At 37.0% G+C, this 16,035-nt stretch overlaps 1 protein-coding gene across 2 annotated transcripts in view; it reads left to right on the top strand.

The window, feature by feature from the left end:
* NR5A2 (nuclear receptor subfamily 5 group A member 2) overlaps window positions 1-9,471 on the top strand; it is a gene marked incomplete at its 5' end in the record, with an annotated part of 118,270 nt that extends 108,799 nt beyond the window's left edge. For both annotated transcript variants that reach the window (XM_083359480.1, XM_083359481.1), the window contains one exon: window positions 8,564-9,471. In XM_083359480.1, coding sequence (XP_083215606.1) covers window positions 8,564-8,811 — 248 coding nt within the window. In that variant the 3' untranslated portion in view covers window positions 8,812-9,471. The remainder of the gene's footprint in view (window positions 1-8,563) is intronic.
* Window positions 9,472-16,035: the final 6,564 nt, after the last annotated feature.

Raw genomic sequence — 16,035 nt, 5'->3', positions numbered from 1 at the left:
CCTCTGTAACTTTTAAACTGTGTGGACTTCAACTCCCAGAATTCCTCAGCCAGCATGGGTGGCTCGGAAATTCTGGGATTTGAAGTCCAGGTGTCTTTAAAATTGCCAAGATTGGGACCCTCTGCTCTAAGCAATCTTTCTAAGGTCTATATGAGACAAAAGCTCTATGTTTTCTTTAGGGAACACTATTCTGCTAGGGGAGCAGAAAGAATTTTTGCATATTATTCATTATTTCAAAGAGGGATCACCAACCCCTGGTCATTGGGCCACGGCATGCCAGCAACTGGGCCGTGCAAACAAGCAAAGCCCCATCCATGGGATGCAAGCAGCATGTGAAGCCATGCCCGCAGGTCCGCAGAAAAATCTTTCTCCACGGAAACCAGTCCCTGATGCCCAAAAGGTTGGGGCATGCTTTAAAAGGCAAATGCTATCAGATAGATCTAAGAGGCTTATCAAACAAGGAAGACAGGATGATGAGGGAGAAGGGGGAAAAAAACAAGTATGGTTTCCAGTCCTACTTTCCAATCCTACCAACTGTTTGAATAGTTTCACTAACATCCTGGGGAGGGAGGACAATGAAATCCTCCCATTTCTTATCCTCCCATTTCTCTTCTCTCCTTTATATCTTCTCTGACCATGGTCAAAATGCTGCTAGGGAAAACCTGTTCTAGGGGTGAATGAAAGAGAAACTCTCATCCTTTGACCTCAAAAGACATTTTCCTGGTTCATAGCATTTCCAATTTAGCAAAGGAAAGGTGGCGTAGCTGATCTGTCGTGTAGAAAAATACCATTTCCCATGCTTTTTAAAAAAGAAAAAAAGAAGGAAAGAAAAATGAAATATAATTTTAAATAATACACCTGGCAGCTTGATGCCATAAAGTGTTGTAAAGTGTGCTTTTATTTGACTTGTGAAGTGGTCTGTAACAAATTGTGGCTCTAACTATCCTTAATAGTTGGAAGTTAAATAGGATTCAGCCCAATAATTCCAGCATTTCCTTACTGTGTAAGCATCTTATTCTGCATCTCAGAGAAACTATCATTGAATCCAGCCTATTATTTCTGCTTGAATGGAAACTCATGAGTTGTTGTAAAGCACTTTAAAAAGGCAAAACTCTAAAAACAATGTAAGCATTATTTAACATTTCATTGAACTTCAAAAATATTTTATGGCCACAATAAAGAGATAGTGTCCAAAGCTTGCTCAGGCAGGTAATAAACATATTAAGTATCTGTACTTTCTTTGGCCAGCTTGTTCACCTTGCGTGTTCGCTCTTCTTGGTGAGTGACTCTGAATAAATCTTAAAGGCCATCATCCTTGTTTCTTACTTAGTGTAACTCAGTGGTTCTCAACCTTTTCTTTACCATGGACTCTTTTTAAATACCTTTTGTGCCACGGACCCCCAAAACATATGAAGAACAGTTGCAGGAATTAGGTATGGCTATTGTAGAGAAAAGAAGGACTAGGCATGATAGTAGTATTCCAGTATTTGAGGGACTGCCACAAAGAAGACAGGTTCAACTTACAGTATTTTCCAAAGTACCAGAAGGCAAGACAAGAAACAATGGAGGGAAACTAATCAAGGAGAGAAGCAACCTGGAATTAAGGAGAAACTTCCTAACAGTGAGAACAATTAACCAGTGGTACAGCTTGCCTTCAGAAGTTGTAGGTGTTTCTTCAGTGGAGGCTTTTAAGAAGAGACTGGACAGTGACCTATCTGAAATGGTATAGTCTCCTGCTTGAGCAGGGGGTTGACTAGAAGACCTCCAAGATCCCTTCCAGCTCTCTTCTGATTGATTGACTCAACTCAAGATTAAAATCACATTTCTTCAAGCCTTCTGTGATGACATCATGGACCCCCCAGGGGTCTGCAGACCACATGCCGAGAACCACTGGCATAATTTATAAGTTGCACATTGGTCAAAGCTTCCTGCTTACTTTCTGGGAGTTTGACTCTCTTTTCCTCTTGAAACATAATTAATGTATTTACATTTATGTTACATTTTTCATAAAGAACATAATTGCCTTAGACCAATATATCATCATAATCATGTCTTTTTCATTGATCTTTTCCTGAAGAGCTGCTAATAGCTTTCCGGATAATCTGTTATGTTCCATTTCCATTGCTCCACTCTTTCTACCTTATGTTGTATATGAAACTATTGTCCACCATTGAGTTTTCCTTACTCAGAATTTTGAGAAATAGTTAATATCCACTCAAGGGACAAAATCTGTATAGCAGATGAATGTGGATTGTGTTTTCCATGTTGCTATTGCTGTTACCACTCCTAGCAACTTTAGTTAGCTTGATGAATATTACTAGGAACTACAGCTAAGCAACATTTCAAGGTGAATTTGGATTCTTATTCCTTGCATGGTACAACAATCAACAACCCAACATACAGAAAAATAGGAATTAAATAAGGGCATGTTTTGGAAATATGGACTCCAGGGGATGGTATCTCATAAGGGTTTTAGGAGCTCATCAGTCACAGAATCTTTTTTGTTGCAGGTTATATCTATGAATATTTATGATGTTAGAAATTAAATGGAATAATTTTTACATTATTGACTTTGTGGACTTCCTGAAAGATCACACTTTGACATCTGCTGAACTAGAAGATATCCTTTGAAGCAGTTAATTAATAGTACACAGTCCATAAGAAGCAACATATACATTTTATATGTGATGCATTACAAATAGTCGATCAGTGGAACAGCTTGCCTCCCAAAACTGTGGATTCTCTATAGTTGGAGGTTTTCAAGAAAATTTTGGACAACCATTTGTCTCAGATAGTGTAAGGTCTGCCTTGGGAAGTGAGTTGGACTAGAAGACCTCCAAGGTCCCTTTCAGCCTTATGATTCTATGGTTATTTGAGTCTAGTCCTGGCTAGCAATTATGTTGTGGCAGGGAGCTATGGTCACATGATCATCATTTACAACCTTTCTACTAGCTTCTCGCAGTGTCAATGGGAAAGCCAGAAGGGAAGGTAACGCCAGTAAGTTGTCTTAGTTTTTCTCCGATCACAGCACACAGATACCACATCCGTGCTCAGTCGCACCGGCCCTCCCAGGGCCTCCCCCAACCTCTCACAACTGGCACAGGCCCCCTGCAACTCACCCAAGGCCCGCACCAGCTCTCCCTCACCTGGCTCTCCCATAACTCACATGAGGCCGCTGCTGGGCTTCCCAGACCCTGCCTGCACTTCCCCCTGCAGTCCTTCCCTGAGATTCTCACTTTTCCCACTTAATTACCTGCAAATCTTGGGGTTACAAAGGCAATTGGGATTGCCCAAGATTGCCATCATGAGGTGATGCGATTACCTGACATTACCTTTTATGCCTGCATCACTTAGCAACAGCCATCACATCCCTATTCCCATCATAATGCTACCTGTATCTGAAGTATAACCAACCGGTATGAAAGTTGTTCATTTGTGTCAACTTTCCACTCTTTTATGTGGGAACTATCTCATAGGAACAACAGCAGCAACATACAGGAGAACTGTGTGTCCCAGTTTCCAGAGGATCAAACCTCTATTTGAAGCAAATGCCCTACATTTAGGGCCTTTACAATTTTAAAGGTGCTTAGGAGGAAGAACGGGGCCCTTGAAGCTGCACATCAAAAATTGTATTTGGACAGCCAGCTGACTGAGTACCATATCATGGTGTGAATATTTAAATATTCTCTAAATCTGCACCATGCGCATGAGTTATCCATGCAAATATTATACATAATCATAGTGGTGTGGTGGGGGGTTTGGTTTTTTGTTTTGTTTGTTTGTTTATTGTGCTCTGGGGTGGTGCATTTGCTGTCAGGGGAAAGACCAGATTACACCAGAACATCCTTTATGATCGTAGTGTCTTTCCTGAAGGCGTTGTTCTGAAATATTTGGCTATATTTTGACCATGTAATATCAGTAGTGGAGTGTTTTTATCAATTTGGTTGATAAAACACAGAGATATCCCTACCCCAAAAAGAGGTCTGGGTTTGACATTTATGTGCTGAATAGTCATGTGTTGGTAACCTCAGAGCTCAGAACTGGTTATTCATTTGCTGCCATTCTAAGACTGAGAAGAGCATAGAACAATTTTTAAAGGTAATCTAGAAGTTGCAAATGTTCCAGAATGTGGCAGCAATATAGTTTAGTAGGGTTTCTTTGAGGTTCCACACTTCCCCATGTTGAAACAGCTTCATGGTTGCCCTCCACCCCCAATTCTTTATGTTCATAAAAGCTTTACAGGTTCATATGTTACTATATGGTCCACCCCACATTCTTGGCTCATTAGCAGGACATGCATGTATATATGTTTATACCTTTGAGTTGGTGTGGTCACTGCTGACTGCCTGATTTAATTCCTGCACTTTTCTTGACAAGATTTTCCAAAAGTGATTTGCCATTGCCTCCTTCCTATGGGCTGAAAGAGAGTGACTGGCCCAAGGTCAGTCTTATCTTTGTGCCTAAAGTGAAATTGGAACTCATAATCTCCTGGTTTTTATGTTGCATCTTAGCCACTACATCAAACTGGCCTTCAGTATAGGTTCATGTTGCGTCAATGGTAATTTCTACTTTCCTTTGGTAGGGCCCATAGTAAGCAACCAACTCCTTCCTCAATTAGAAAAAAGTCTTCTCCTAATTATAGTTTAAGAGGAGATTTGAAACCTTTTTTCCCTCAGGTTTGTTTTTTTTAGTGCTTGTTTTAGTCTTGTGCTTTGTTAACAGGCATTCCCCCCCCCCCCGATTTTAATTTAGCTTTTTTAAGTTGTGCCAATCTTTTAAGAAGATGGTGGCACCCTTCTAAATAAAGATATAAAACAAGACATCAATTTCTTAGAGGCCATTAGCATTTCAGCTATAAACCAACATAAGTGAGTATGGATAACCTTAGGTTCCTTGACAATAGCAGTTCGATATCTAATTTGTACAATAAGTATAGTTATTTTTCTTGCAACTACTCATCAACTTTTGCACAGCAACCACTTTTCAAACTATAACTTGCCATTCACTTTTAATTTTCCTTTTCAGAATTTGCAAACTACATGAGTTTTTTATCAATTAATTCCGCACTGAATTTCAGCGCTTCAAATATGAGGAAAGGAAGCTTCTGTGAAACCTAAATATTTTTCTTCTCTGAAGGCTAAGACCTATTGTGTTTTTACAAAAAAAAATGGGATCATAGTCTTTTTCTAGTCTTATTTAATATGCAGACTTTGAGCTAAGCATCTTTATTTGGTGAGGAAGGGATAAACTGTCAGAAATAGGAGTTTTAAGGAGATGCTGACAGACTTTTAGAGTGACTGCATAAGTGAGAATGGCATTTTAATTTTTGTTTTAAAAAAATCCTGATCTTTAGAAGTAAATTATAGAACGAATATATTCTGTGTTTGACAAAAGTACTATTGCAAGTGCTTGCAAAAATGCAATATATTTTACAAGACTTCAGGGTTTACTCTCATGTAAGGATGGGAAAAGAGATGTGTCCGACTGTGAACATTCAGTGAGACGTTTCATATTAAAAATCAGTAATTAGTCCCTGAGTGAATAAAGTGGAAGAGATAAGAGGTTGATACTATTTTTTCCTTTCTTGTACTTTGAATTGAAAGTGCATACAGCAAGAAAGACAGTATTTCTCCCTTTTTTGTCACAAGCCTTTCAGAACTTGAAATGCTGATTTCTTAGATTATGCATAACTCATGAAAAAAACTTTTAAGTTTCAAAGATTACTTTGTTAAAGTAACAGATCTGATTTCCTGGCAGTGCTGACACCAAGAGTCCTATTGCCAATGCATTGTATTTCCCCAAGACTGCCTTTATGTTTTCACAGAGACTTTTTTCTTCCAGAAGGTGAATCATTTTCTGTAAATAAATCAAAGCTCTTTTTGCAGCTTTGACATTTTAAAGCCTCAATTAAACAAGTATTTTTTCGTGTATCCAAATTTTTTGCTCTTTATCACATAATCACACTGTTTAATTGTAGATCAGTTAATCTACAATTTAAGGCATAGCAGGGTTAGAGTTAGAGTATTCAAGTAGTTTAATAACTCATCTTAGTCTGAGTTTTGGGTTAAAGGTAATCTGGGTAAGAGCCACCAAATGTTCTTTCAGAAACACAGTTTATTCAATATTTTCCTTTCAGTGAGTCTTACCAAACTGTTGTTTTCATTATGTTGCTTTTAAAAAAGAGAGAGAGAGAAAGCAGAAGGCATTTTTAAAAAAGAAAAGCCATATATTTTTCAGTGGAAAATTATGGCTAAATTCCAATATAAAATAGGATCATGAGTCATTGCAATTGAGTGCTCATCAAGTATTTGAGTGCGTGATCAGTCTAGGATAAAAGGTTACCGGTACTTTTTTTTCTTAGAGTTGATTTTGCCTTTATTACCAATAGCTATAGAGCAAACATGTTTAGCCTGAAGTCTAGTAACGTGACCTTCAAGGGCTAGAATACTTTACAAATGAAGGACCCTTCGAGATTTGCCATCTGTATACATGCAGATTTCATTGTTTTGCTGTGCGCAGAAGCGCATATAGGCATTGGCTGTTAAATTTATGAACGCATCATCTTGTACAGTCAGCACATAATAAAAGAAATACGGTTCTATTGATTTGAGGAAGAAACTGGCGAACATTCACAAGAATTCACATGCAATGGAAAAATACTTGATGCCTTTTTGGTAACCCTAACCCTGACACCCAAAGAGGGAGATTTGTCCACAGTGACTTTCTTTAGCACGCAGTCAAAAAATAAATACCTGGTTATTTATTTATTTACATGGATCTGTACAATCCTGCAGATGTATAAAAATGTTTCAATCGTATACCTCTTTATTATTATTTTATGTCTCCAAGTTAGCATTGTCTGCTCTAGTCCTTGAAGTTTTCTTAACATTTTCAGAAGTGGTTTGCCACTGCCTCCTTTCTAGGGCTAAGAGAGAGTAACTGGGCCAAAATTACCTAACTGACTTCCAGGTCTAAGACAGAGCTAGAATTCACAGTCTTCTGATTTCTAGCCTGGTGCATAAACCACTACATCAAACCGACTCTTGCTTTCCCTCTACTAAAATGTTATTAAAGGATGGATTTACCTGTCATTTCATGGCCAGAAAGTAAAGGAGACAGTGCTGAGTCTAAAAGGAAAATTTGAGAGAGGTTTGTGTCCCAAAGAAATTAAACATATAGGTGAGAATCCATTGTACATAAGACTGTCAGTCTTACTTGGTATCCTGGCTGGCATAACTTTTATTAGACAAAGATTATGCCTGAGTGAGTTCCAGAATTCTATTTCAGGTTACTATAAGAAATTCTGGACTGAAGACAGTTTAGAAGAGCTGTAAGCTTTGTACCAAGAATTTAGAGTAAGTTGATAGTGAAGTAAAGGAATAAATATAATAAATGAAAATATTTGCAAACTATGTTAGGTTCTGAGTGTGAAGTATTTACAACCATCCAGTAGAGAGGAAGATTTTATCAATATTCAAAAAAACACTAAAAAAAAATTCTCAGTTTGTCTAAAGGGCAATAGTTCTGGAATTCAGAAACCGACACACGCACACTCATTTGTGGGTCAGGCAGGTTATTTTGGCAATCACTGGAATGTTCCAGATGGCTCATTAGCATCAGGATGGACAAGTCAAAGTCTTTCAGAATAATTTAGAAAAATGTCAAAAAAGAAACAAGAAGCCTGTCATTTTTTATTAGAATTAACTACAGTATGCCCTGGACACAGATTTCACCTTGGATCAGAAGAATTAATACAGAATTATATGAATTGTTTAATATATTGGGTTAAAGATACGCCTTCCTCCCAGGGGACTCATTTGCCAACTATATATTACAATTCTGAATGTTAGGCATCTTCAACCTTTTTCTCCAAAAGATACATGGAAAAGAAAGAGATGACCTTGTACAAAATCCATTGATGTCTCAACAATCTAAGCTTTATGCAGAATTTCAGCATGACATTCCAAAGTTAGACTGTGGTGAGGTTTGTGCGTTTTTGGAGTCTTCAAAAAACTTGGCAGAGGGATTCAACTAATATTCAGGGGCATGGAAAACATTTGTTTATGCTGAGGAAAACATATTAGTGAAATATCATTTTAATAATTAAGTACAGGTAGTCCCCAACTTACAAGCACGATTGAACCCAACATTTGTTAAGTTAAACATTTGATAAGTGAATTTTGCCCCATTTTTACAACCTTTCTTGACACAGTTGTTAAGTGAATCACTGCAGTTGTTAAATCAGTAACACGGTTGTTAAGTGAATCTGGCTTCCCCATTGACTTTGCTTGTCAGGAGGTCGTAAAAGTTGATCACGTGACCCGAGGACACTGCGGCCATCATAAATACAAACCAGTTGCCAAGCATCCGAATTTTGATCACATGACCACAGGGCTGCTGCAATGATCATAAGTATGAAAATAGTCCTAAGTCACTTTTTTTCCAGTGCCGAAGTAACTTTCAACGGTCACTATATGAACTGTTGTAAGTTGAGCGCTACCTGTTTTAACACCATGATTATTACCGTGTTCCTAATCTTTTTTATTATTATTTTTTTATTCAGATGTCAAAAACCTAGAGAACTTCCAGCTGGTAGAAGGTGTTCAAGAGCAAGTGAACGCTGCTTTGCTGGACTATACCATGTGCAACTATCCACAGCAGACAGACAAATTTGGGCAGCTTCTGCTGAGACTCCCAGAAATCCGGGCAATCAGCATGCAGGCCGAAGAGTACCTCTACTACAAACACCTGAACGGGGATGTGCCATGTAATAACCTTCTCATTGAAATGCTGCATGCAAAGAGAGCATAAATTATAGCCTTTGATACAGCTCCTGCTTTTCCAGAAAGAAAACTACTCTAAAAGTTCTCCCGAGTGACACTAATTGAAATAACTCGGTTTAAAGAAACTTTGCAAAATAAATAAATAAATAATGTTATAATAATCAAATACTGAATGGTAAATAAGTGATGTATCAGGGTATTTTCATTGCCAACTGTGAATGAAATGCTACACCATTTCCCCGAAGGAACTTGTATAGGACTTTTATCACTCGAATGAAAGGAGATTTGCAAGCGGAAAGGCTACCAACCTCCATGTCAATGAAGGCAAAAAAAATTAAAAATAAAAATAAAAATGGAAAGAACAATGCTTATATATTTAAACTTTGCCCGTTACCAATATGAATACATGTAGGAGCAAGTTTTATCTGTGTTATTCAGCTAACAGATCAAGGGGATCTGCATGCACTACAACCCTTCACTGGTTAGCAAGACTGAAAACACCTCTAAAGGATGCAAGACTGCAGTTTCCCTGTGTCGTCTTTCCAAAGACTGAATTCTTACTTCTCCTTCCAAGAGGAATCTCTATATCTACACTACATTAAAAATCTGGAGTGAGCCACACACTCACACGTGCACATGCATACAGAATAGTGTTGCAAGCAAGCAAATAAATACAGCCTGGATTTTCGTCTGTGAGTCCGACCTGCAGATATCGAACATGAGAAAAAATATTATTATGAGAAAATGATTTTATTCATAAAATTGGTGTGACATTCTTAATGTTTTCTCAGTTTACTTTTGTCATTGGGTTCATGTTGTTCAGCCAAGCAGTATCTCTCTTCTACCCCTGATCAAATTTTGGAAGAAAGCTGCTCCAAAGCAATTGGTAGTGGACTTTAATTCCAGGCTCAAATTAAACATTATTGGAATGACTTCTCAAAGCTTTTAGTGCCAGATCAGCTTGTGGCTACTCTTTAACCACAGCCTAAAATAAAACATCAAGCAGTAGCATCTCTTTACTTGAACTCCAATCTAGTACCTGGATTTGAGAGAATTCCAGATTAGTGAATTCAGTTAATATCCCACTGCCTTGTCTTCACTGTGATTTTTTTCTTTTCCCACATATCCCTCAGCTAGGGGTTCCTCGTGAACCATGTGCACATGCAGTTCAAGAGCAGGCTAGCATAACTTTGGAGTCTTCAGATCATTATTGTAGCCCTTACATCCTAGTTTTCCTGTTTGGCCTATGGAGCAAAAAAACTTAAGGTGTCTAGATGGCCATACTAGACAGTAGGCTGAATTCATATCTAAAACCAGATAATCGGAACTGGAGCTGGGGTGGGGGGAATGAATATCTGATAAAGGCATTTTCAGATTGAAGAAAACCCATCTTCCGATTGTTTTTCTGGGACTCTTGTTTTGCCGGGTCCTTGGCTCAAAGCTTAACTCTTGCCAATGGAAGGGGCACGATATTAAATTTCAGTAAACTTGTAGGAGGAATAGGAGACCAGAGGCATTTAAATGAGAAATTTAAAATACCCTGAACCTTCTGAAACATTGAGAACTGGAAGATGATTGAGGATGACAAGTGCGGAAACTAGTCATGGCTTCTCAGCTGGTCCAGCCAATGTTTGGTTTTAACACACTTTTGTCAGAATTTGGTCCTAACAGGGATCCATTTATGCCCTTGCTCTAAACTAATTCCTTCATTCTGCTTTGATTGCCTGTCCAGATCTCTGTGTCTCCTTTTTAATCTCACATTCTTGATGTATTTTTGAAAGGTCCAGAACTTCCCTTATGCGAGGGGGCACAATACACCAAGTACCGTAATATTCTCTTGTCCTCAAAGGTGCTTGCTTCTTCGCAAGGCAACTGGACTGTTTTTTCCTTGAGGAAGAAGAAGAAAACATTTCACTTCTTATCGAAAATGTTTCTTCTTCCTCAAGGAAAAAACAGTCCAGTTGCCTTTCGAAGAAAAAAAGCACCTTTCAAGCAACTATGTCCTGGATGACTAAGAATCTCCACAATGTTCATTTCACTTTATCCATTCAGAAAACTGAGTTCTTCAGCTTTATCTTACTTTGGGGGTCAACATTTTTTTGAAAGTCAGTAACAAGTTAGTCCTATTGATACAAATAGATCAACTGATGAAATCCAGCAATTGGTTCTTATTAGTGGTAGTTTGAAAAATCTGCATCCTTTTTGTATATCCTTTGGAACCGAAAACACATTTTAAAAACAAGAATTAAAGCAAAAAATCTTTGGTGTGCTAAATGAAGAGTGATACTGCCAAATCTATGTAAAACCAAAGTCCGCTGCAGAACAAATATCAGAAAAGGACAAATAATTCTATCCAACGTGAAGTTATCAGTATTATGAAATGTGCCACCATAATGAAAGCTTTGCCTTATTTCAGAATTTTGAATGGTAACTGTACAAATGTGGATTGAATATGTTTAGGGTGGAAGTATTAATACTTTACAGTTTTTAAGAAAATAAAGTTTATTGTGTTTACATTTGTGAGGTCCTGGGGGGGAGGGGGAAATCCCATGATAATATTGCAAAAACCATGATTTCCTTAATGTTGCTTTCTAGATTGGTAACTAGCTTTACCAGTACTTAATTACTGTATGTCGTGAGACACTAAAATCAAAAGGGGAATCTCATGTATATGTTAATTACTTTATTTTTCTGTTTGGGTTATTGGCTGTACAATCACTTGTAGAAATTGTATCAAACTTCTAATCCACAAGCCTTGTTTATTTGTCCATTTGTTTTCATGAAGATTGCTGGCTTTTAAATAGTTTATTTATATTGTATAACACCATTTTCATTGTAGCCAATTGTGATGCTAATTTATTGTTCCTCAGTTTCACCTTTATATAAAAAATATAGGCAGAATAAAGAAACCAAATATATATGTTTATTACAGCATGTCTTCAACTCATAGTTCATAGTTCAGGGACATTCAAAGGACTTTTCAGTTTAAAATCAGGTTTTTGATTAAATGTTTATACATTTTCATAATCCTAAATGTTGTTTATTTAAAATCTTACTGTAAATTTTGTGATTAGCACTTCTCTCTGTTTCATGTGAACAGAGAGAGGTGCACTCTTATCTGGATATTATTTTTAAGCAGTGGACATTGTATACCAAAGACAACACTTATGTCTGTAGTATTAGCTTTAGGCCACTTTATCACCACGTGAATTTGGTTGTTTTTAAAATGCCAGTCTTTTAATGGAGAATGGTCAGAAGAAACAAAGGAGAAATCATCTTTGCTTATACTGTATAAAAGGATATTTCTTTGATGTATAGTTACTCCTACCTTATTTCTGCAATTACCTGCTATTAATAAGATGGATAATTCAGTTGTACTGAGAGGCTACGTCAGTAGAAGTAGAAATCAAAGTAGTAGCCTAATAGTCAAGTCCCAGCTCATTCAGTTCATTCTACAGATATGAATAGGTTGGACTTTGGTATATCCATGCCAAATTAAAAAGTTATAAAGTGGTTAAAGGGGCTTCAAGATAAGCAAAAAACAGAAGTTTTCACAAGGTAAGCCCAAGCTATTGGCCGCATACTTCTTGGTATCCAGGCCCATGGTATATTAAATAAACTTTGTTAATATACTATCTTGGTACCAAAAAGTCAAATGTGTTCATTTTTCAAAGGTTTTAAATATCTCCATCTTTGGTGACCTACATATGTTAATATGGTTGAAGTAATATTGACAATTATTTTCTAATTAGAGCCTAGAATTCTTGTACATGCCATTAAATTAGGGATGTGAAGCTGAGAAATTTGATAAAGCCCAGTACTCTGGAATTCTCCTATGATTCTCCAGTGGCAACTACTAACGGCTCCATCTTAGGGAACTTATGTTAATAGTTCTCTTTATATTTCCGATGAAAACAAAGAAGATTCCTTTAAAAATTAAATATCTGTGATATTTAAGGCTAATTAGAAAATTATTTAATTCAGACTTTTCACACGGATGTCTTGTAAAATCCTTTTTTTTTTGTTAAAACACCATGGCAGATGTCATTTTAAAGCTGAAAACAAACTAAAACCACTAACAGAGCACAATTTTCAGTGGACACAACCAGATCATTCACGTGGATGTTAAGAGCCAAGAATAATTATTGGACAAACTCACAAATAAATTATCACACATGTTAGCCAACATCTGAGATTCCAGGAATTCATCTGATTGCCCAAGTTTGCAAAATAAATGTTAATTTTTAACCACTTTGTAACAAGACAGTTAACTTACAGTTGCTTTATTGATTACATATTAGTAAAAGCAGACTAAAATGCAAAGGTTTTGGCTTTGGCTGGTTTCTTACTGTTGTTTCAGTGTTTGTAATCAGACAACTGTAGTGTCTGAATATTTGTATTACCATTATGTTCTGCAGCTACCTGGCATTTGAATCCATGCAACTCTTTAAACTGTGCAGTTAGTTACTTGTTCTCTGAATGTATCTGTGAAGTTCATGTTGTCTCATGTCAGTCCTTGCCAGGAATTTTCTCAACACTAATGGATTTTTATTTCCAGAATTTCAATAAATATTGATATGGCCATTCTGATTACTTTAAAATTGTTTTTCTGATATCACTAAAACGTAAGAGCAGAAAACCCATGGATGTAAGATACGTGGTAAAACCAGGGCTTTTTTTCTCATAGAACGCTCAGAACGGAGTTCCGGCACCTTTTTTGGATGGAACCTTGTAGGGTAGGCAAGGCGGGTTGTATGACATGTATGAGTTCCGGCACCTTTTCTTTTACAAAAAAAGCACTGGGTAAAACGTTCTCTCCAAAGCTTCAGGTGATGTCATTACAATGATATTATATATTGGAAAAATCCCTGTGAACTCTACCAATAATGTGGCATGCAGATAGCCTAAGTCCCTAACAAGTTTAATTAAAAAGATGGTAACACTGACAAAACTCCTCGGACCGAGATCTGGGATGCCTGCTGCTGGACAAGAGTAGCAACAAATTTGACTAAGTAGACCAATGTTTTGGGGCTTATTTATTATAAAGCAGTTGAAGAAGGAGAAGCTGGATTAGAGTTCTCAGAAAAGAAATGTGTTGCTGATTTGATTCCTGGCAATATCCTCTTGGTGCCTTTGTACCAGACCATTGCAAGCTTTGATCAATCAAGCAATGCCAGTCATCAATCAGGCATTTTAGATCAGAAGGTAAGTTCTTATTCCCTTGTCTTTTGATTCTTGGCAGCAAAGCACAGTTTACCAAAACCAGGAGAAGGAAATAAGTATTGAAAGCTGGAGGCATATGACTCAAGTAGTTCTAACTTACCTGGTTTTCTCACACTGATCAACATGTTTGCTCTTGAATCATAAATAAATTTTGATTGATTGATATTGATCAACCTTATAACATTGACTGCTTCCAGTAGAGTCTTTTATGTGCAAGGATTCTATACTACTAATGGACTCTTAAGCTCCATATGGGATGTTATAACTTGCTTGTGTTCATTCCACTGCCCTTTATATATTCTCTCCAGGAAAGAAGAAAATAAATTCATTAAAGGAAGAAAGATATAAAAGCTTTATGCCGTATTTTGATTGATTTTGCTAGGAGCCTTCCATATGGGAGCCAAGCCCTTGCCAGTAGTGACTAGAACAGAGAAAATGAACCATTACTGTTAGACCTATTTGGGCAAGAAGGACTTATAAATGCTATCAGAAATTTACTTCTTGGAGAGGAAATAGTTTGCAACAATCCAACTTGGTAATGATTAGCAACCATGGAATATTATCAGCATCTGGAGAGCTACAGTACATATTTGTCCCTCAGGCAATGTTAAGCAGAGTAATAATAGGAGTAGAACAACTGTAGCAAAAGAAAGAAAAGATAGCACCAATAGTAATAGGTATCTTGTGTGCAATCCTAAAGCATCATTTGAACACCATTAACACTGACAAAATCACCATCAGTCCCATCAGTCAAATGCAAAAGGCAGCTTTGTTTGAAACAGCTAACATCCTGCAATGATACCTTAAATATCATCAGACAATATCTGCCTATCCCAGGTCCTTGAGAAGGACTCATTAGGTGAATAAACATGCCAAATCCAGTCTAAACATCTGGCTGACTGCAACAAACCATAATAATCCAGATACATTATGACATCCTCGGTTCTTGGGAAGAAATCAGATGTGACCTCACATTGTTGTGAATAATAATGACAACAACAAAAAAATTCCTTTATAATTTCTTTAAAAAGTAAGAAATTAAAGTCCCATCATTGCCTTTTCAAATAGATCATAACATGACTCAGAGCCAACAGTCACATTCAACAGGCTCACAAGGTACAAGCGTTGTTGTTCAGCCACTGACAGAGGGAAATTGTTCTTGTTTGTACATAAGTTTCTGAGTTTAAAAACCAGAAACTCAAGAACATCATTTTCTTATGTTTATATGGAGGAAGAGGTGTACTTATGTATTCCTATGGAGGTGCCTTTCAATATGGAAGTTATTCAAACATTTAATTCTCCCTTCGCTCGATTGAAGCCGTATTATGCAGTCTATAGAACGGATTAAATAATGTGAGATCCTTGGTGTTCCCTGCACTTGGTTGTTTTTTTGCAGCTGTATCATTACCCAAACTAGATAACATTATTGGTGCTAGAGTTAACCCCATTCCCTACTAGCACTGATGATGTTACCTAGTTTGGATAATGAAACAAACCAAGCTCAGAGAGAACCAAGGACCCCTTATCTTGACCCTGAACTACATTCTCTTCTATCAGAGATAAATAATGTGTCTGTTGTTTATGTAGCTCTTTTGTAATTGTTACCTCTTCAGTTATTCCAAATAAACTCTGGTTACATATCTAATTTTCATTGAAAACTTTTGCATGAATAAAGGATAAATATAAAACCATATATAAAGGAGAGTTAAGAAAAAGTGTGAGAGACACATAAAGAAGAAAAATATAAAGTAGTTACTTCCAATCTTTTTTACAGCAGTTACAAAACAATTTATTATTTCTCCTTCCTCTCTATTACATCAGACGACACTTTCTGTCCCATATTAAACCCTTTTAATCAATAAATTCAAAAATCACCATTTCTTTTTTTTTCTACTTTCAGCAAGAAGTCCATTAAAGTTTTCTAGTCTGTTATAAAAATACCTGTTCTTTTATCCCTGATCGAACTAGTCATCGTTGCCATTTCTGCAAGCTCCGCCATCTTCAAAATCCATTCCTCTATTATAGATCC

This window comes from Vipera ursinii, assembly GCF_947247035.1.
Source record: "Vipera ursinii genome assembly, chromosome: 3".
Taxonomy (NCBI): Eukaryota; Metazoa; Chordata; class Lepidosauria; order Squamata; family Viperidae; genus Vipera; species Vipera ursinii.
This window is presented reverse-complemented; position numbering and strand designations above follow the sequence as displayed.